The sequence below is a fragment of the Scyliorhinus torazame genome, chromosome 2, assembly GCF_047496885.1.
Source record: "Scyliorhinus torazame isolate Kashiwa2021f chromosome 2, sScyTor2.1, whole genome shotgun sequence".
NCBI lineage: Eukaryota > Metazoa > Chordata > Chondrichthyes > Carcharhiniformes > Scyliorhinidae > Scyliorhinus > Scyliorhinus torazame.
In genome coordinates this window covers 19,694,022-19,714,323 of record NC_092708.1, presented here as the reverse complement: position 1 = coordinate 19,714,323, position 20,302 = coordinate 19,694,022, and the positions used below count along the sequence as shown (strand labels likewise).

The following is a 20,302-nucleotide window of genomic DNA, read 5'->3' as shown; positions in this document are numbered from 1 at the left end:
GCCTGTTCGGGGAGGCTGGTACGGGAATCGAACCGTGCTGCTGGCCTGCCTTGGTCTGCTTCCAAAGCCAGCGATTTAGCCCTGTGCTAAACCAGCCCCTCACTGGCCCTCACGGGTGGATGTAAACCATCATGGCGCATCGTTGAGAAGAGGAAACGGGAAATTCTCCCCGGTGCTCCTGGCTGTAATTTATCCCTCAACCAACATTTTTTTTGAAAATAATTTTTATTAAAGTTTTCACAAAATATCAACAACAAAATGTAAAAGGAACCCAGTAGAATTAAGTACAAAAGCAAACAAAACAACCCCGTACCCCCCCATCCCCCTATACATAAATAATAAATTAACACCCCGAATTAACACACAGCAAACATAGCAAATATATACACCCCCTCAGATCCCCCAGTGTAGACAATCAAAAATAAAATAGAACTCCCCCCTCCCCGGGTTGCTGCTGCTGCTGACCATGGACTTCCTGGCAGAGCGGTAGACAAAGAACGGTTGCCACCGCCTGAAAAACCCTTGCACCGATCCCCTTAAGGCAAAGTTCACCCTCTCCAATTTAATAAACCCCGCCACATCGTTGATCCAGGAGTCCACGCTTGGGGGCCTCGCATCCTTCCACTGAAGAAGAATCCTTTGCCGGGCTACCAGGGACGCAAAGGCCAGAATACCGGCCTCTTTCGCCTCCTGCACTCCCGGCTCCCCTGCAACCCCAAATATTGCGAGCCCCCAGCCCGGTTTGACCCTGGATCCTACCACCCTCGACACCGTCCTCGCTACGCCCTTCCAAAATTCCTCCAGCGCCGGGCATGCCCAGAACATATGGGTGTGATTTGCTGGGCTCCCTGAGCACCTAACACACCTGTCTTCACCCCCCAAAAAACGGCTCAACCAACATCTTAAAACTATTTGGTTATGATCTTTGTTGTCTGTGGAAGCTCGTTGTGAGCAAATTGGTTGCTGATTCCAACAGTGACTACAATTTAAAAGTATTTCATTGGCTGTAGTGCTTAAGGATATGGTTGTGCAAGGCATCGTATAAATGCAAGTCTTCATTTATTAATTTAATTACTTATTTATTGATTGATGGATGAATTAGTTTATTCTCGCTCCCTGCCGCCCCAATCAACACCAAAAACACACACAACACACCCGCTCCCAGCAACCTGGGTTATCTGGCAAATTGTTTACTGGTGTGGTTCCATGGTTCATGACAAGGTTACCTTTGGGTTAATACATTTTACCCAGTTCATAAATTTGGTCCATTTTTCCATTTACTTGAATGACACCAGAAACTGAGAGGTTGTACCTGATGGATGTAATTAAAGGGAAGCTAGATAAACATGCCACTGAGAGATACATAGAGGATATGTTGCTAGGGCGAGGCTTGTGCAGAGTATTACCACCAGATTGGACCATTTGTGGTTACCGCTGTTGCTTCAGTGTGCCAGGGTCCCGGGTTCGCTTCCCGGCTCGGGTCACTGGCTGTGCGGAGGCTGCACGTTCTCCCCGTGTCTGCGTGGGTTTCCTCCGGGTGCTCCGGTTTCCTCCCACATGTCCCGAAAGACGTGCTTGTTAGGTGAATTGGACATTCTGAATTCTCCCTCTGTGTACCCGAAGAGACGCCGGAATGTGGCGACTAGGGGATTTTCACAGTCACTTCATTGCAGTGTTAATGTAAGCCTACTTGTGACAATAATAAAGATTATCATTATTAAAAAGATTGGCCTGTTTTTATGCTGGGAAAATTACACAATACTGTCTCTGCTGCAATCTTGTCATTATCAAATTGCTGCTTGTGGGATGCAAAATCCACAGTCCAAAGTTGTGCTGGTTAGGCAGATTGGCCATGATCAATGTGCAGGGTTACGGGGATAGGGCGGGGGAGTGGGCCTAGATAGAGTGCTCCTTTGGAGGATCGGTGCAGACTCAATGGGCCGAATGGCCTCCACCTGCACTGTAGGGATTCTATGAATCTTGCCGTGTGCACATCAGATGCCACGTTTGCCAACGTTACGCCAGGGACCACACTTCGAAAAAGGAAGTGTTTGTTATGCTGTGAAGTGCTTTGGGTTCTGAAAAGTGCCTTATATATAGAACATAGAAAAATACAGCGCAGAACAGGCCCTTCGGCCCACGATGTTGTGCCGAACCTCTGTCCTAGATTAATCATAGATTATCATAGAATTTACAGTGCAGAAGGAGGCCATTCGGCCCATCGAGTCTGCACCGGCTCTTGGAAAGAGCACCCTACCCAAGGTCAACACCTCCACCCTACACTAAGGGCAATTTTGGACACTAAGGGCAATTTAGCATGGCCAATCGACCTAACCTGCACACCTTTGGACTGTGGGAGGAAGCCAGAGCACCCGGAGGAAACCCACGCACACACGGGGAGGATGTGCAGACTCTGCACAGACAGTGACCCAAGCCAGAATCGAACCTGGGACCCTGGAGCTGTGAAGCAATACGAGTATTTTCACACCTTTTTAAAGATGTGTTTACCCACTGATATGAGATCCCTCCCACAGACTGCATGCTGTGTCCCTGACTGAACAGCAGAAGAGCCCATTCTCTGGTTTCAGCCCCCTGCTGGTCTGGAAGAGACACTGGGCATGAATCTCCGGCTACGTTGGGCTCTCGTTTCAGTGCAACGCGGCCGGAGAATCCCGGCAAAGGCCTCCAATGAGCCTCCCGACAGGCTCTGCACCTCCCGGATTCTCCGAAGACCCACGAGACATCAGAGTCAGAACTCTGCCTCAAATGGGCAGGACCGAATGACGCTTGTGGGAATAGGTCGTAAGTAGGTTACTTACGACCTACCTGCGCGGGATACACTGGCCTCCCCCGATTCTCCAGCCTCCCCAGGGAGGCTGCAGCCGGGTGGCGATCGGTGCTGGTACACACAGCCTTGGACTGGGCGGAACGGCACTTGGGGAGTTCTCCCTGGCCCCCGGAGACCCCAGGGTGGTCAGGGTAAGTGAAGGGTGGCTCCCTCCCCCTGGAACATGGGCACCTTGGCACTGCCCAGCTGGCACCTTGGTACTGCCACCATGGCACTGACAAGGTGCCCGGATGGCACTGCCAAGGCAGCAAGGAGCACTGCCAGGGAGTGCTGGGCAGGTAAGTAGGGGCCTCAGGGAGGTTGGGTGGGTGATGGGTGAGGGTCCTAGAAGGAAAGAGATTCTGTAAGGGGGTTGTGTGGTGCGGGGGGGGGGGTGGTCCTGAAGGATGGAGACCCCCAGGGACCCCATAGCGGGTTGTCCTCACTTGCGGGGTGTGGGGTAGTGTTCATGTGTGTGAGGGTTGACATTGCCCATTAGCGGGGGTGACCCACAAGCTCACTTAGAGATCGGGGCACCCATTCAAAATGGTGGCCCGATCTCGGAGTTCAGTTCCCCAGTGCTAAATATAATTCTAAGTGTGGGCTAAACCTGTGATAAACTCTCTGGGGCCAAAAAAGTGACTAAGTGTCATTGAATAGCGGTGGGGAACTCGCCGGCTAAACTCCCTGAAAAATCTGCCGCAAATTAACTTTGAATTTTTTTGGGAAGAATTGGGCCCAATATCACACTGCCTGTTCTTTAGCTCCGCAGAACTGCACTTTTAATATAAACAAAATGCAAAATTGCATTTCTGTAACGCCTCGAATGCAGTATAACGTCGCAGGACACTTCACACGAGCATGATCAGGCAGAAATTTGACACTGCGCCACACAAGGAGATATTTGGACAGATGACCCAAAGCTTAGAAAACGAGTTTTAAGGAGCGCCGTTAAAGAATGAGAGAGTGACAGAGGGGTTTAGGGAGCTTGCGGTCACCAATGTGGAGCGATGGAAATCGGCGATGTGCAAGACGCCTGAATCGGAGGGGGAACGGAGATCCTGGGAGGATTGTGGGGCTGGAAGAAGTTACAGAAATTGGGAGGAGGTGAGGCCATTGAGGAATTTTGATTTTATTTATTGTCACGTGTACCGAGGTACAGTGAAAAGTATTTTTCTGCGAGTAGCTCACACAGATCATTAAGTACATGAAGAGAAAAGAAAAGAAAATACATAATAGGGCAACACAAGGTACACAATGTAACTACATAACACCGGCATCGGGTGAAGCAGACAGGGGTGTAGTGTTAATCAAGTCAGTCCATAAGAGGGTCGTTTCGGAGTCTGGTAACAGCGGGGAAGAAGCTGTTTTTGAGTCTGTTCGTGCGTGTTCTCAGGCTTTTGTATCTCCTGCCCGATGGAAGAAGTTGGAAGAGTGAGTAAGCCGGGTGGGAGGAGTCTTTGATTATGCTGCCCGCTTTCCCAAGGCAGCGGGAGGTGTAGACAGAGCCAATGGATGGGAGACAGGTTTGTGTGATGGACTGGGCTGTGTTCACGAGTCTCTGAAGTTTCTTGCGGTCTTGGGCCGAGCAGTTGCCATACCAGGCTGTGATGCAGCCCGATAGGATGCTTTCTATGGTGCATCTGTAAAAGTTGGTAAGAGTTCATTTGAAAACCAGGATGAGAATGTTACTGTTATGAGCAGGTATCATTAAATTAAATTTGGCTTCCAATTTTTTTTTTGTCTTGCAGCCGGAACAGCTGTGGAGGAAATGGTGGACTATTACAATATCTTGGGAGTCCCTCACAATTCCTCTCCGGAAGACATTAAAAAGGCGTAAGTATCTGTGTCGCTCTCCCCCTAGATACATACTGACCACCGCTGCTTTATGTGTCTATAAGTTACCTTAGTGCCCATACTTATACTGTGGTCTGGAACATGATAAAATGTTGGAAGAGAAAAGATCTAAATCACCTCTGAACCATCCTCCTGGTACTCACCTGGTACAACGGTAATGGAGATGTTGACTAATCAATCTCTACCCATTAGTCAATAACAGACCCAGACATGAGGCAAGGCATCATAGTGGAGCATTGGGACCGAGGGTCACCCGTTTTACCCGAATCGCCCTACATGCACCACCTGTCAGGTCTCCCATTTTGCTCGTACTGTAATCCTAAAACTTTATTTTCCAAAAGAACTCCATCCAATTTGCATTTGAATGAATTGATCCTAACTGCTAGGAAGCCAGTTCCCGAGGTTGACCACACTTCTGTGGGAGAATGGGCCACCTGGCAGCATAAGAATTAGGAGCAGCAGTAACCCAAGGCCCACCCCCCCTCCACTCTCGAGCCTGCTACGCCATTCAGTAAAGGATTATAGCTGACCTGGTTGTGGCTTTAAGTCCACTTTCCTACATGCCTTACAGCTTGTATCTGGCCCCTGTACCTAGAGCTTTGTAGTACAAAGGGTTAGAGGTTATGCCACAGCTGTATAAAATCCTGGTTAGACGATCAACATCCTGGGGATTACCACTGACCATAAACTGAACTGGACTACCCATACAAGTACAGTGGTTACAACAGCAGGTCAGAGGCTGGGTGTTCTGCGGCAAGTAAGTCGCCTCTTGAGTCCCCAAAGCATGCCCACCATCCACGAGACACAAGTCAGGAGTGTGATGGAATTCTCTCCACATGCTTGGATGAGTGCAGCTCAAACAACGCTCAAGACCATCCAGAACAAAGCAGCCCACTAATTGACACTCCATCCACATAACATAAAGAACATAAGAACTAGGAGCAGGAGTAGGCCATCTAGCCCCTCGAGCCTGCTCCGCCATTCAATGAGATCATGGCTGATCTTTTGTGGACTCAGCTCCACTTTCCGGCCGGAACACCATAACCCTTAATCCCTTTATTCTTCAAAAAACTATCTATCTTTATCTTAAAAACATTTAATGAAGGAGCCTCTACTGCTTCACTGGGCAAGGAATTCCATAGATTCACAACCCTTTGGGTGAAGAAGTTCCTCCTAAACTCAGTCCTAAATCTACTTCCCCTTATTTTGAGGCTATGCCCCCTAGTTCTGCTTTCACCTGCCAGTGGAAACAACCTGCCCGCATCTATCCTATCTATTTACTTCATAATCTTATATGTTTCTATAAGATCCCTCCATATCCTTCTAAATTCCAACGAGTACAGTCCCAGTCTACTCAACCCCTCCTCGTAATCCAACCCCTTCAGCTCTGGGATTAACTTAGTGAATCTCCTCTGCACACCCTCCAGTGCCAGTACGTCCTTTCTCAAGTAAGGAGACCAAAACTGAACACAATACTCCAGGTGTGGCCTCACTAAGACCTTATACAATTGCAGCAGAACCTCCCTAGTCTTAAACTCCATCCCTCTAGCAATGAAGGACAAAATTCCATTTGCCTTCTTAATCACCTGTTAACCAACATTTTGCCACTCATGCACTAGCACACCCAGGTCTCTCTGCACAGCGGCATGTTTTAATATTTTATCATTTAAATAATAATCCCTTTTGCTGTTATTCCTACCAAAATGGATAATTGGATAAACATTCACTCCCTCCACCACTGACACATAGTGATTGCAGTGTGTCCCATCTACAAGATTCAATACAGCAACTCCCAAGCCTGTAACCTCTACCACCCAGAAGGACAAGTGCAGCAGATACATGGGAACATTGCCTTCTGCAAGGTCCCCGCCAATCAGTGTACCATCCTCACTTGGAAATATATTGGCCATTCCTTCACCCCGTGGGTCTGTACCTACACCACATGGACTCCAGTGGTTCAAAAAGGTTACCACCTTCTCTTTTTTTTTAATTTTAAAGTATCTAATTCATTTTTCCCCCCGATTATGGGGCAATTTTAGCGTGACCAATCCACCTACCCTGCACATCTTTGGGTTGCACGGGGAGAATGTGCAAACTCCACACGGGCAGTGATCCGGGGCTGGGATCGAACCCAGGTCCTCGGAGCCGTGAGGCAACAGTGCTAACCGCTGTGCCACCGTGCTGCCCTCATTGCTACCTTCTCGAGGGCAACTGAGGATGAGCAATAAATTCTCGCCCGGCCAGCGATGTCCCACTTCCTATGGAGGGGTTAAAAAAAACTTTAGAGCCTGTGATGGGTTCCTGAATACCGCAACAAAGGAACGATGCATTGACCTTGGAGGGAGTGCCTTGAAAATTTACCAGAATAATACGTGGATCCAAAGGGTTTAATTATGAGGCAGGTTTACACAAAATAGGGTTATATTTCTGAAGATTTCTGAAGCTTAAGAGGTGATTTATTCAGAGCTCTGAAGTATTTCCTAAATGGTAAGAAAGTATAAAGTGTAGATGTACAAAGGGACCTGGGTGTCTTGTCCATAGGTCACTGAAGGCTAACATGCAGGTGCAGCGGGCTGTTAGAAAGGCTAATGAAATCATAGAATCATAGAATTTACAGTGCAGAAGGAGGCCATTCGGCCCATCGAGTCTGCACCAGCCCTTGGAAAGAGCACCCTACCTAAGCCCCCACCTCCACCCTATCTCCACAACCCAGCAACCCCACCTAACCTAACCTTTTTGGATACTAAAGGCAATTTAGCATGGCCAATCCACCTAACCTGCACATCTTTGGACTGTGGGAGGAAACCGGAGCACCCGGAGGAAACCCACGCACACACGGGGAGAACGTGCAGGCTCGGCACAGACAGTGACCCAAGCCGGGAATCGAACCTGGGACCCTGGAGCTGTGAAGCAACTGTGCTAACCACTGTGCTACCGTGCGCCCCTATGTTCACCTTTATCGCAAGAGGATTTGAGTACAGGAGTGGTGAGGTCTTCCTTCAATTGTCTAGGAGCTTGTTTAGACCGTAACTGGAGTACTTCTGTGCAGTTGTTTGTCCCCTTTCCTCAGAAAGGATATTGTTGCCAGAGAAGGGAGTGCGATAAGGCTTACTAGACTTGTTCCGGGGATGACGGATTTATGAGGAGCGATTGGGCAAACGGGGCCTGTATTCTCTCGAGTTTGGAAGAATAAGAGGTGATCCCATTGAAACCAAGAAATACTTTAAGGAATAGACAGGGTAGATGCAGGAAAGATGTTTTCCTTGATTGGGGCGTCTAGACCTAGGGGGCACAATTTCAAAACAAAATAGAACCAAAATGAGTAATTTATTTCCACGGGGGTGGTGAATCTTTGGAATTCACTACCATAGCCGCCTATGGAAGCTCCGTCATTGCGTATATTTAAAGTAGAGATTGATAGATTTCTTTTTTAAAGATAAATTTAGAGTACCCAATTTTTTTTCTTCCCTAATTAAGGGGCAATTCAGCGTGGCCAATCACCCACCCTGCACATCTTTGGGTTGTGGGGATAGGATCCACGCAAACATGGAGAGAATGTGCAAACTCCACACGGACAGTGACCCAGGGCCGGGATCAAACCCGGGTCTTCAGCGCTGTGAGGCAGCAGTGCTAACCACAGCGTCACCATGCTGCACCCCCCCCCCCCCCCCCCCCCCGAGATTGATAGATTTCTAATTAGCCATAATGTAAAGGGCTATGGGGATAGTGGGTATAAAAGTTATTGAAATGGCTGTTATGGCCATGATCATATTGAATGGCGGAACAGGTTTGATGGGCCGAATGGCCTACTCTTGTTCCTATATTCCTAACTGATAGGGAGAGAGGGAAAACGTATTTACACAAATTGAGAATCTGGGACTAGGGAGCATGGTCCAAAAAGTGGAGACAGAACTACTTGGGAGTGAGATTAGCAAACACTTCTACAATCAAAGGGTAATAAAAGTTTGGAGCTCTCTTCTACAAATAACACTTGATGCTGAGTCAATTGTCAGTTTTGATCTGAGATTGATTGAGTTTTGTTATTTAAGGGATATGGGCAAACTCGAGCGTATGGAGGTAGGTTGCAGATCCAACCATGATCTCATTGAATGGCGGAGCAGGCAGGAGGGCTGAATGGCCTCCTCCTCTTCCTGTGAATGGATGAGGGGTGAGGCCGCGAGGTTGCCAACGCTCCAGGATTATCCTGGGGGCCTATAGGAGTTGAGGATTAATTTCCAGGGTACAGCTGTGAGCGTGGAAGTAAAGGAGAAAAATCAATAGAACATTAAAGAAATGTTTTTATTCATTCCTTAGATCTCGGTGTATTAGCTTAAAATTATTGTAAATCAGGGCAGCACGGTGTCTCAGTGGTGAGCACTGCAGTCTCACGGCGCCAAGGTCCCAGGTTCGATCCCGGCCCCGGGTCTCTGTCCGTGTGGAGTTTGCACATTCTCCCCATGTTTGCGTGGGTTTCGACCCCACAACCCAAAGATGTGCAGGGTAGGTGGATTGGCCACGCTAAATTGCATCTTAATTGGAAAAAATGAATTGGGTACTCTAAATTTAAAAAAACAAATTATTGTAAATCGGGAGGGGGGGGGGGGGGCTTTGATAGTCCTGAATCATCCACTTGGGTAATCACGAGTCCTCACTTTCTGATTGCTTGTGAAAAGATGTTGCGCCATGAGAATGGACCAATTGCAAAAGTGTTAGGGCAGGTAATTGCAGCATGACATCACGAGAAAGGAAGTGTGTCATACGATCCAGTTTTATTTTTCCCTTTGACTTTAAGCAGAGCACAGCACAGTGTGTCTTCAAGCTTCCTATCCATGTCCTCCCCTGTGCCTAGTCTAAATAAATGAACCCACAATGTTTAACCAATCCCCTTATTAGTGGTGCTTTTGTGTCATTGCAGAAACATGACATGTAGGAGGTGTAGCGCACAATGACTTACGAGAGACGAGACGTGAAGTCGATCCAGGCTTTATTAAGCGATGCTTGTCCCCAGCAGCTCAGCAACAGAATGAAGCTGCAGGGAGAAGCTCGGGTGCTTATACTCCGCCTTCAGGGCGGAGCCAGGAGTCGGCAGCCAACCAGGACCCGGGATCTGTCAGCCAATAGCATCTCGGCTTCACAGTCCCACATGACCCCTAATGCATACCACCACAGGAGGCCATGTGATGAAACTGCAAGGAATACGTCCAATCAGAGTTGCTGAAACCCCCCCCCACTCTCTTCCAGAATGAGGCCTGAACTGCAGATTGGGCCCAAAGTTGTTCCTACCATGGTCCCAAACCAATTGAATAGCATGGCAAGTGGTGATTCCGGTACCCGACAGGCAGAGTGTCCAGGTTGGAGTTAGAAAGGTTGGTCAGCTCTAGTGGCGGTGTGAGTGCAGCCAGGGGGAGGAGCCGATCTCTCCACGGCCAGCTGAGGTTCATTCCAATGAGCTGATCTGATGGAGTGGGATCCTCTCACACGTCTAAAACATATCTTTGCCCAACGGGCAGCCTGAGCCAAATATGGCTGCAGTGTAGAAATCTCCCGTGTGCCTGTCGATAATAACCCCTTAAACGTGACTTGCACATTGATGTGCCACTACAAGGTGCAAAGGAGAGAACAAAAACCTCATAAAAGATAAGTCCTGCAGATGCTGGAAATCTGAAGTCAAAACAGAAAACCTCAGCAGATCTGGCAGCATCTGTTGGCGCGAGAAACAGAGTTAACGTTTCTAGTCTAATATGGGGCGGCACAGTGGCTGGGACCCAGGTTCAATTCCGGTCTTGGGTGACTGTGTGGATTTTCCACATTTCCCCCCTGTCTGCGTGGGCTTCCTCCGGGTGCTCCGGTTTCCTCCCACAGCCCAAAGGTGTGCAATTTGGGTGGATTGGCCGTGATCAATCGCCCCTTGGTGTCCAAAGATGTGCCGGTTTGGGTGGGGTTATGGGGAGAGGGCAGGGAAGTGGGCCGAGGGAGGGTGCTCTTTTTCAGGGGGTCGTGTAGACCCGATGGGCTGAATGGTCTCCTTGTGCACTGTGGGAATTCTATGGTCCTATGACTATGTTTGGTCATGCTGGACTCAATGTTAACTCTGATCCTTTCTCCACAGATGCTGCCAGATCTGCTCAGCTTTTCCAGAATTTTCTATTAAGTTTCAAAAAAATATTTCCATCATAAAGTCCAAAGCCAATACTTGATAACAGAAACAATTATTTGCACTTATATACAGTGCTTGTAAAGATTTAAAACATCCCAAGTTGCAGTGGAGCAGATGATGTGGAGATGCCGGCGTTGGACTGGGGTGAGCACAGTAAGAAGCCTTACAACACCAGGTTAAAGTCCAACAGGTTTGTTTCGAATCACTAGCTTTCGGAGCACTGCTCCTTCCTCAGGTGAGTCATCAGGCGAGTCATCACTCACCTGGTGAAGGAGCAGTGCTCCGAAAGCTAGTGATTCGAAACAAACCTGTTGTTGGACTTTAACCTGGTGTTGTAAGACTTCTTACTGTGCAGTAGAGCAGGTGACCAAAGCCTGGGTGGAAGAGGCAGGTTTAAAGGAGTGCCTCAAAGGAGGGCGACAGGTTTAGGGAGGAAATACCAGAACTTGGTGGTTCGGCCAGTAACGGAGAGCGCTTCACTTACTGGTGGTGTGTACCTTATCTGGGAGACAGAAGTCTGATTTGGGTAATCACTTCAAACTGGTTTATTTACACTATGTGTATTATATTCATGATGAGCTACTGGGCAGGCAAATCTCTCCCAAGTGCTGTCTCTCGTAAAAGGCTGCTGATGCACACTGTTAACCTCATGGTCGATCTACATCACTCATTACTGTAACTACTATATCAACCCATTACACTACAGAGAGATTCAAATGGGCAATGTACAAGAGACGGGGGCGGGATTCTCCGACCCCCCGCTGGGTCGGAGAATCACCGGGGGGGGGGGGGGGGGGGGGGTGGCGTGAATCCCGCCGCCGCTGGGATTCGGCGTGGGCGGGAATCATGCCGCGCTGGTTGGCGCCCCCCCCCCCCTGGCGATTCTCCGGCCCGCGATGGGCCGAAGTCCCGCTGCTGTCATGCCAGGCCCGCCGACGTGAATCAAACCACCTACCTTACCGGCGGGGCTGGCGGCGCGGGCGGGCTCCGGTGTCCTGGGGGGGGGGGGGGGACGTGGGGCGGCCTGGCCCCGGGGGGTGCTCCCACGGTGGCCTGGCCCGCGATCGGGGCCCACCGATCCGCGGGCGGGCCTGTGCCGTGGGGGCACTCTTTTCCCTCCGCCTCGGCCACAGCCTCCGCGATGGCCGACGCGTAAGAGACCAAGCCCCTGCACGGGGATGGCGGCCGCTGACGCTCCTGCGCATGCGCGGACTTCCGTCGCCCGGCGAAGTCCTTTCGGCCCCGGCTGGCGTGGCGCCAAAGGCCTTCCACGCCAGCCGGTGGAGCGGAAACCACTCCGGCGCGGGCCTTGCCCCTCACGGTGAGTGCTTGGTCCCTAAAGGTGCGGACCTCCGCACCTTTGGGGCGGCCCGACGCCGGAGTGGTTCCCGCCACTCCATCTCGCCGGGATCCCCCGCCCCGCCGGGTAGGGGAGAATCCCGGCCCTGAATTGGGACGGAATTGCTCTCTGAGCGAGGGGTGCAGAGCTGGAGATGATTACAGAAACGGGTAGAGCTGCAGCCATAGTGGAGACGGGAACTTTACAATCCTTGACGGAACTGGGATGGGTAGTGGTGGGGAAGGGTAGTGGTGGGGAAGGGTGGGGCGGGGCGGTGGAATTGATGGGTGAATGGGATTTGAGTGCAGACAGCAGAGTTTTGGATGAACTCGGTTTCACAGAGGGTGGACGGGCGAGAGGTTGGCCACAAGAGCACATGTGCAGTTCTTGAACGTAGGTGGGTGAACACATTCTTCAATAGGACACGGCCTCAGCCAAAATCCCACAAGTTTGAGGAATAATGACCCTGTTGTAATTGAAATGTTCCATTCCTCCCGCCTACCTCTCTCCCCCCCCCCACCTTAGTTACCGGAAATTGGCACTGCGATGGCATCCTGACAAGAATCCAGATAATAAGGAATTTGCAGAGCAGAAGTTTAAGGAGATTGCAGAGGCATATGAGATACTGTCGGATAGTAAGTGGGCATCCTGAATTATTTCCCATTTCCTTCTGTTGAGCAATAATAAAAATAAGAATAATAATCTTTATTAGTATCACAAGTAGGCTTACATTAACATTGCAATGAAGTTACTGTGAAAATCCCCTAGTCGCCACACTCCGGCGCCCATTCGGGTACAGGGAGGGAGAATTCAGAGTGTCCCATTCACCTAACAGCACGTCTTTCGGGACTTGTGGGAGGAAACCGGAGCACCCGGAGGAAACCCACGCAGACACGGGGAGAACGTGCAGACTCCGCACGGACTGTGACGCAAGCCCGGGAATCGAACCTGGGACCCTGGAGCTGTGAAGCATCAGTGCTACCCACTGTGCTACTGTGTCGCCCTGCTTTGTATGGACTGTTCAGTATAAGAAAGGGGAGGGAGTATTTGTGCCTCTCACTCACCCCTCTCTTCCTTTTCAACTTGCAGACTCTGCAGAGTTGTAATAAATACTATTAGCAAGAAATGCTCTGTAAGTGCAGGTTACCAGCCATTTGGCCGAAAAGGATGACCATATTGTATCATGCAAGGATGCTAAACTTTCATATTTCTGCAAATAACTTCTAGACTTCTGTTTTTATGCATCCCCTCTTTCTGAAGTGTTCTCAAACAGATGATCTTTGCAGCAGTGCTCATTTGTTGTTTGGTTATTTACAGTACAGATGGAGGCCATTCGGCCCATTGTGTCTGCACTGGCTCCCAAAAGAGCAACCTAGCTACTCCCATTCCCCAGCCCTATCTCCTTAGCCCTCTAAATTCATCACTTTCTAATATATATCCATCTCTCTTTTGTAACCTCCTATGGAATCCACCTCCACCACGCTCCCAGGCAGCGCATTCCAAACCCCGACAACTCTCTGAGTAAAGGAGTTTCTCCACATCTCGTTCCTGGCTCTCTTGCTGACCATCCTGAAATTGTGACCCTAGTCACTGACTGACCAACTAGTGGAAACAGAATATCCTTCTTTACCCTGTCAAAATTGTTCAGAATTTTGAACATCTCAAAAAGTTGTCTCTTAATCTTCTCTGCTCCAAGGAGAACAAGCCCAATTTCCCCAATCTTTCCTTGTATCTAAGATTCCTCAATCCCGGTACCATTCTAGGAAATCTCCTCTGCACTCACTCCAGGGATTTAACATCCTTCCTTAAATAAGGTGTCCAGAACTGTGTGGATTTCCTCCGGGTGCTCCGGTTTCCACCCACAGTCTAAAGATGTGCAGGTTAGGTGGATTGGCCGTGCTAAATTGCCCTTCGTGTCCAAAAAAGGTTAGGTGGGGTTACGGGGATAGGGTGGAGGTGTGGGCTTGGGTAGGGTGCTCTTTCCAAGGGCCGGTGCAGACTCGATTGGCAGAATGGCCTCCTTCTGCACTGTAAATTCTATGATTCCATAACTGAACACACTACTCCAAATGTGGTCTGACCAATGATTTGTAGAGGCGTGGCATCACTTCCTTGCTTTTGGAAGACTTCTTGAAAGACTTCTAATTTTAATGTTTTGAAATGCTGTTCATGGGATCTGAATGTCACTAGCCTAACCCTAACTGCCCTCCCTATCAATATATCCTTCTATTCCTTTCTCCCACATGTTTATCTAATTTAAAAATGGCTTCCCAATCTCTTCCTACAATGAATGGAGCTCCTTGGGGCAGGAAATGACTGAGTGTGGCCTTGGGGAGGGGGGTGGGGGGGCACCCTACCGGGACCTGAAGCAGCAACAGAGTGCGGTTAGAAAGCACCGGGAACGACCCTGCTCATCACGCCTAGAATGAAATGAAATGAAATGGAAAGGGACTCTGATTTCTTTTGGTGAGATTGCCCCCATCATCTCTCCTACACCTTCTCAAAGGTGATGGTGAGGCACCTTCTTGAATACACTAAGTGTCTTGCTCGGGCATTTCGGAGAGCGGTTAAATGTTTCCCACATTGCTGTGGATTCTTGAGTCACAAAAAAGTCCAGGCCTGGTAAGAGTGGCAGATTTCCTCAAAGGACATCCTTAAAGGACTTAAACTGGATGGTTTTTTTTCAAAAATACAGTCATTTCATAGTCACCATTACTGTGCGTAGTTATGTATTCCAGATTTTATTTCCTTAATAGAACTTAATTCCCCATCGGCCATGATGGGAATCAACTCATCTGGAGTAGTAGTCCAGGAACATTATCACAGTGCCACCATTACTGATACAATAGAATCTTAGTTTAATCTTTCCAAGAAACTAATCCAATATCTAGCATTCTTTTCTGCTCATTCTCTGCATATGTTTTTCCTCCAGTGATTTTCATAGAATTCCCCAATCAGAATATGTACTGAAAATGAGAGAACCACGTACAGTTCACACTGGAGCATCCTGTTCTAAAATTGTTCATCTACTTTCCACTGCAGCCTCATTAACAGAGGTGCAGGGGAGGGCTCCCTGACTGTATCTCTAACGATAACCCAGCTCCCTCCTGCTGCCACTCAGTAACCCCTCTTCCCATCTCACCCCCCACCCCCCCAGCACCCTGTGTTACTGACTGCATCTCTACTGATGTTAATCCAGCAGGCGGTAAAGAAGGCTAATGATATGTTGGCCTTCATTGCGAGAGGTTTCGAGTATAGAAGCAGGGATATGTTACTGCAATTGTACAGGGCCTTGGTGAGGCCACACCTGGAGTATTGTGGGCAGTTTTGGTCTCCTTCTCTGAGGAAGGATGTTCTTGCTCTCGAGGGAGTGCAGCGAAGGTTCACCAGACTGATTCCAGGGATGGCGGGACTGTCATATGAGGAGAGATTGACTAGGTTAGGATTGTTCTCGCTGGAGTTCAGAAGAATAAGGGGGGATCTCATAGAGACGTATAAAATTCTAACAGGACTTGACAGGGTAGATGCAGGGAAGATGTTACCAATGTTGGGTGTGTCCAGGACTAGGGGTCACAGTCTGAGGATTCAGGGTAAACCATTTCGGACAGAGATAAGGAGATATTAGTGGGCGGCAGGGTAGCATAGTGGTTAGCACTGTGGCTTCATAGCGCCAGGGTCCCAGGTTCGATTCCCGTCTGGGTCACTGTCTGTGCGGAGTCTGCACATCCTCCCCGTGTGTGTGTGGGTTTCCTCCGGGTGCTCCGGTTTCCTCCCACAGTCCAAAGACGTGCAGGTTAGGTGGATTGGCCATGATAAATTGCCCTTAGTGACCAAAAAGGTTAAGAGGGGTTATTGGGTGATGGGGATAGGGTGGAAGTGAGGGCTTAAGTGGGTCGGCGCAGACTCGATGGACCGAATGGCCTCCTTCTGCACTGTATGTTCTATATGTATTGTCACTGGACGTGTAAACCAGAAACCAGGGTAATGCTTTGGGGACCCGGGTTCGAATCCTGCCAGGGCAGATGGTGAAATTTGAATTCTATTAAAATCTGGAATTAAAAATCTAATGACCATGAAACTATTGCCAATTGTCGTAAAAACCCATCCGTTTCACTAATGTCCTTTAGGGAAGGAAATCTGCCATCCTTACCCGGTCTGGCCTACATGTGACTCCAGACCCACAGCAATGTGGTTGACTCTTGAGATTCTCTCTCACTTTTCTAAACTCCAATAATCCTAACTGACTTAGTCTCTCCTCACATGCCAGTTCCACCATCCCAGGAATCAGCCTGCGGAATCTTTGCTGCACTCCCTCCATAGCAAGAACATCCTTCCTCAGATAAGGACACCAAAACTGCTCACAATACTCCAGGTGTGGCCTCACCAATGCCCGAGACAATTGTAGTAAAGCATCCCTATTCCTGTAGTCAAATCCTCTCGCTATGAAGGCCAAGATACCATTTGCCTTCTTTACTGCCTGCTGTACCTGCACGCTTACTTTCTGCTTACTGTTATGCCGTACCAGCCTCCCCGAACAGGCACCGGAATGTGGCAACTAGGGGCTTTTCACACTAACTTAATTTGAAGCCTACTTGTGACAATAAGCGATTTTCATTTCATATGCGCGGTCAGCAAGGTCTCACCGTGCAGTTCCCATTCAAATGATAATCTGCCTTCCTATTTTTGCCACCGGAATCTGAGGCAGTGATATCAAGGAAGCTCACGGACATGATGTGAACAGGAGGGAGCGTGTTTGGAAAAAGGGATAATACAAGGCAAAGGTGCCCAAGGCCGATCCAAGATGGCATGGATGCATAATATTAGAATGTGGACTGGCCTCCTTGGAACAGGCAGTGAGGGAAGCAAAGAACAGAAATCAGTAGAGAAAGATTGTTCATGGTGCAGCCAACCCTTGGAGCAAGGACCAGTGAAAGACAAGGCAAGGCCTTCTCAGAAGTCCGAGCAAGAGTCCAGAATTCAGGAATATTATAGTGTGATTTTAAAAAGCGTTTGAATGTACATAAGACCATAAGACATAGGAGCGGAAGTAAGGCCATTCGGCCCATCGAGTCCACTCCACCATTCAATCATGGCTGATTTCAACTCCATTTACCCGCTCTCTCTCCATAGCCCTTAATTCCTCGAGAAATCAAGAATTTATCAACTTCTGTCTTAAAGACACTCAACGTCCCGGCCTCCACCGCCCTCTGTGGCAATGAATTCCACAGACCCACCACTCTCTGGCTGAAGAAATTTCTCCTCATCTCTGTTCTAAAGTGACTCCCTTTTATTCTAAGGCTGTGCCCCCGGGTCCTAGTCTCCCCTGCTAATGGAAACAACTTCCCTACATCCACCCTATCTAAGCCATTCATTATCTTGTAAGTTTCTATTAGATCTCCCCTCAACCTCCTAAACTCCAATGAATATAATCCCAGGATCCTCAGACGTTCATCGTATGTTAGGCCTACCATTCCTGGGATCATCCGTGTGAATCTCCGCTGGACCCGCTCCAGTGCCAGTATGTCCTTCCTGAGGTGTGGGGCCCAAAATTGCTGACAGTAATGTCAGTAAAGTGTCTTCAAAATCCGGCTACTGGTTCATAGCAACATATAGCTTGGGAAGCAAGTGGCATAACTGGGCCTCACCCACCTCGTATGTGGGTCTGTTTGATTAGGTTTACCCAGAGAGGTGAGAATGTGGAAATTCCTACCTAATGGAGTGGCTGAGACAGACAGGAGGATTTAAGGGGAAACTCGGTAAACACGAGGGAGAAAGGGTTACAAGGATGTGTCGATGGGGTTGAGGTGAAGAGGTTTTGGGAGGAGGCTCGTGTGCAGCACCAGCACGAACCAGTTGGGCTGAATGTGGTGCAACGTTTCCACGTCATGATGTACCCCACAATATTCTGAATTTTTATTTTGCAGAGAGTAAACGGCAGGTTTATGACAAGTATGGAAAAGATGGATTGATTGGAGCGGGTAAGAGGCAATGGCTTGCTCCGTTTTTATTGTTCTTTCATGGGTGTTGCTGACGAGGCCATCATTTGGTGCCCGTCTCTAATTCACCTTGAGGACGGTCAAGGGTCCACTGCATTGCTGTGGGTCTGGAGTCACATGTGGCCTAGACTGTGCAAGGGTGGCAGCAGATTTCACTCCATATGGGGCATTAATCAATCAGATAGACCTTAATGATGATCGATGAGAGTTGTCAAGGTCACCATTATTGAGACTAGCTAGCTTTACATTCCAGATTTGCCACCGTGGTGGGATTTGAACCCCTGTTCCCCGATCATTAGTCTGGGCCTCTGGATTACGAAGCCAGTAAAATACCCATTGCACCACCATCTCCGCGTAAAAGTCTTCGCCGAACATGCGGCAGCAAATCTGAACTCTCTTCCTTGAAAGACGGTGGGATTTCTGGCCACTCCTGCCGATGGGATATTCCCGTCCCACCAAAGTCAGCAGAGGTTTGAATGGCACGCCGCATCCTGCCAAGGAAGGGCTGGAAAATCCTGGCGCGTGTATGACTGAGGAACAATAGCAGCCCGAAAGAGAAAATGATGGAAAATTTCAGCAGGTCTGGCAGTATATGTAGAGGGGCTGTTTAGCACAGTGGGCTAAATCGCTGGCTTTGAAAGCAGACCACGGCAGTTCAATTCCCGTACCAGCCTCCCCGAACAGGCGCCGGAATGTGGCGACTAGGGGCTTTTCACAGTAACTTCATTTGAAGCCTACTTGTGACAATAAGCCATTTTCATTTTCATTTCATTCAGACCTGCTGAGATTTTCCAGCATTTTCTCTTTCATCTCAGATTCCAGCATCCGCAGTAATTTGCTTTTAGCAATAGCAGCCCTCAAGCCGATAGACTTTGATTGGCTAATTGAGGGGTTTAAAATGATTAAAGGGTTGGATGGGGAAAACTGGGAGACCATAACAAGGGGGCATTCTGGTTCCAGCATCACCTTTCTCCAGTTACCCTCCTGTGGTCTAACCGAGGTTGCGCTGAGGATTGACATAACCTCTGCTTCTGAATTTCGAGGAATGGACCCCAGTGTTTGATTTGCTTTGCCAGAATGTTCTTATTAGCCCAGTCGCTACTTTCAGTAACTTGCGTACATATATCTGTGCACCTTTTTGACCTGAATATTTTACTGATTTTGTTTCGGACAGGTAGCAGGGCTCCCAGAAAGGACACAGAGTTTCCAGGATTTGTGTTTTCGTTCCGTAGCCCTGATGAAGTATTTCGGGAATTCTTTGGTGGGCGAGATCCTTTTGCCGAGTTATTTGGTGAGTTGAAGTGCCTTTGGTCTTGTTGCATGGCAGCGATAGTGAGATAAAGATCTACTCCAATTCTGCAAGGACAGCTCCTTTGTTCAACTGGTTTATTTAGCTGACATATTGCAGGAAACTCACACTCGTCCAAGGTGGAGCACGAGCTCCTTGAAAAGCTACAAGCTGTTAGTTTCCTAATGGTATACAGATAGTGGTTACACTAGTCAGCCAGTTACACAGTCATGCTCTGTTCTCTCAGCCCAATTATGTCTACGAAGCGAAATTGCTTCATTGCATTCCAAGTGAGTACATGTGATTATATTATCCAATCACTGCTACGACATCGTCCAATCACTACCAAGGCACATATACATTGTAGCACGTGACTACCTGTTGTTAATCCGGCCACTTTTCTGTCCTGCTTGCTGTCATGATATGCATTCATGCACATAATGAGATACAGACAGGCAGTGACAGCCACCCACGCCAAAAAGGGCTGGAGAGTGGCTGGGTCCACATACGCGGCCATGTCCGGATCCAGCCTGCCAAATAATGACCCCCCAGTAACCCCCCCACGCCAGTCCCCCCAGTTCTCGCCGAAGCCCCACTGGCCAGCGTCCCCCCCCGACTGGCAGCGCTGGACCCAGTCCATAGCCAACATGTGGGGTCCACAAAACAAAATAGCATAAGTGTTCTACGCATTTGGGAACTTGGCCCACCGGGGGCAGAGCATCGAGGCAGGGCCTCGGGTGACGTCTTGAGGCCGTCCTGATGGCGCGCGGTGTACTCTTCGACGATGCAGTTTTTGAGGGGGCGGAGCATCACAAAAGCAGAGCCGCCCCCGATTTCG

General features: G+C 49.0%; 1 protein-coding gene across 3 annotated transcripts in view; it reads left to right on the top strand.

Annotated features, from left to right (window-relative positions):
- The window catches only part of dnajb2 (DnaJ heat shock protein family (Hsp40) member B2), a 186,327-nt gene that overhangs the window by 28,540 nt on the left and 137,485 nt on the right, over positions 1 to 20,302 (top strand). For all 3 annotated transcript variants that reach the window (XM_072469165.1, XM_072469174.1, XM_072469158.1), the window contains exons 2-5: positions 4,579 to 4,663; positions 12,706 to 12,815; positions 18,105 to 18,158; positions 19,351 to 19,467. In XM_072469165.1, the coding sequence (XP_072325266.1) occupies positions 4,599 to 4,663; positions 12,706 to 12,815; positions 18,105 to 18,158; positions 19,351 to 19,467 (346 nt within the window). In that variant the 5' untranslated portion in view covers positions 4,579 to 4,598. The remainder of the gene's footprint in view (positions 1 to 4,578; positions 4,664 to 12,705; positions 12,816 to 18,104; positions 18,159 to 19,350; positions 19,468 to 20,302) is intronic.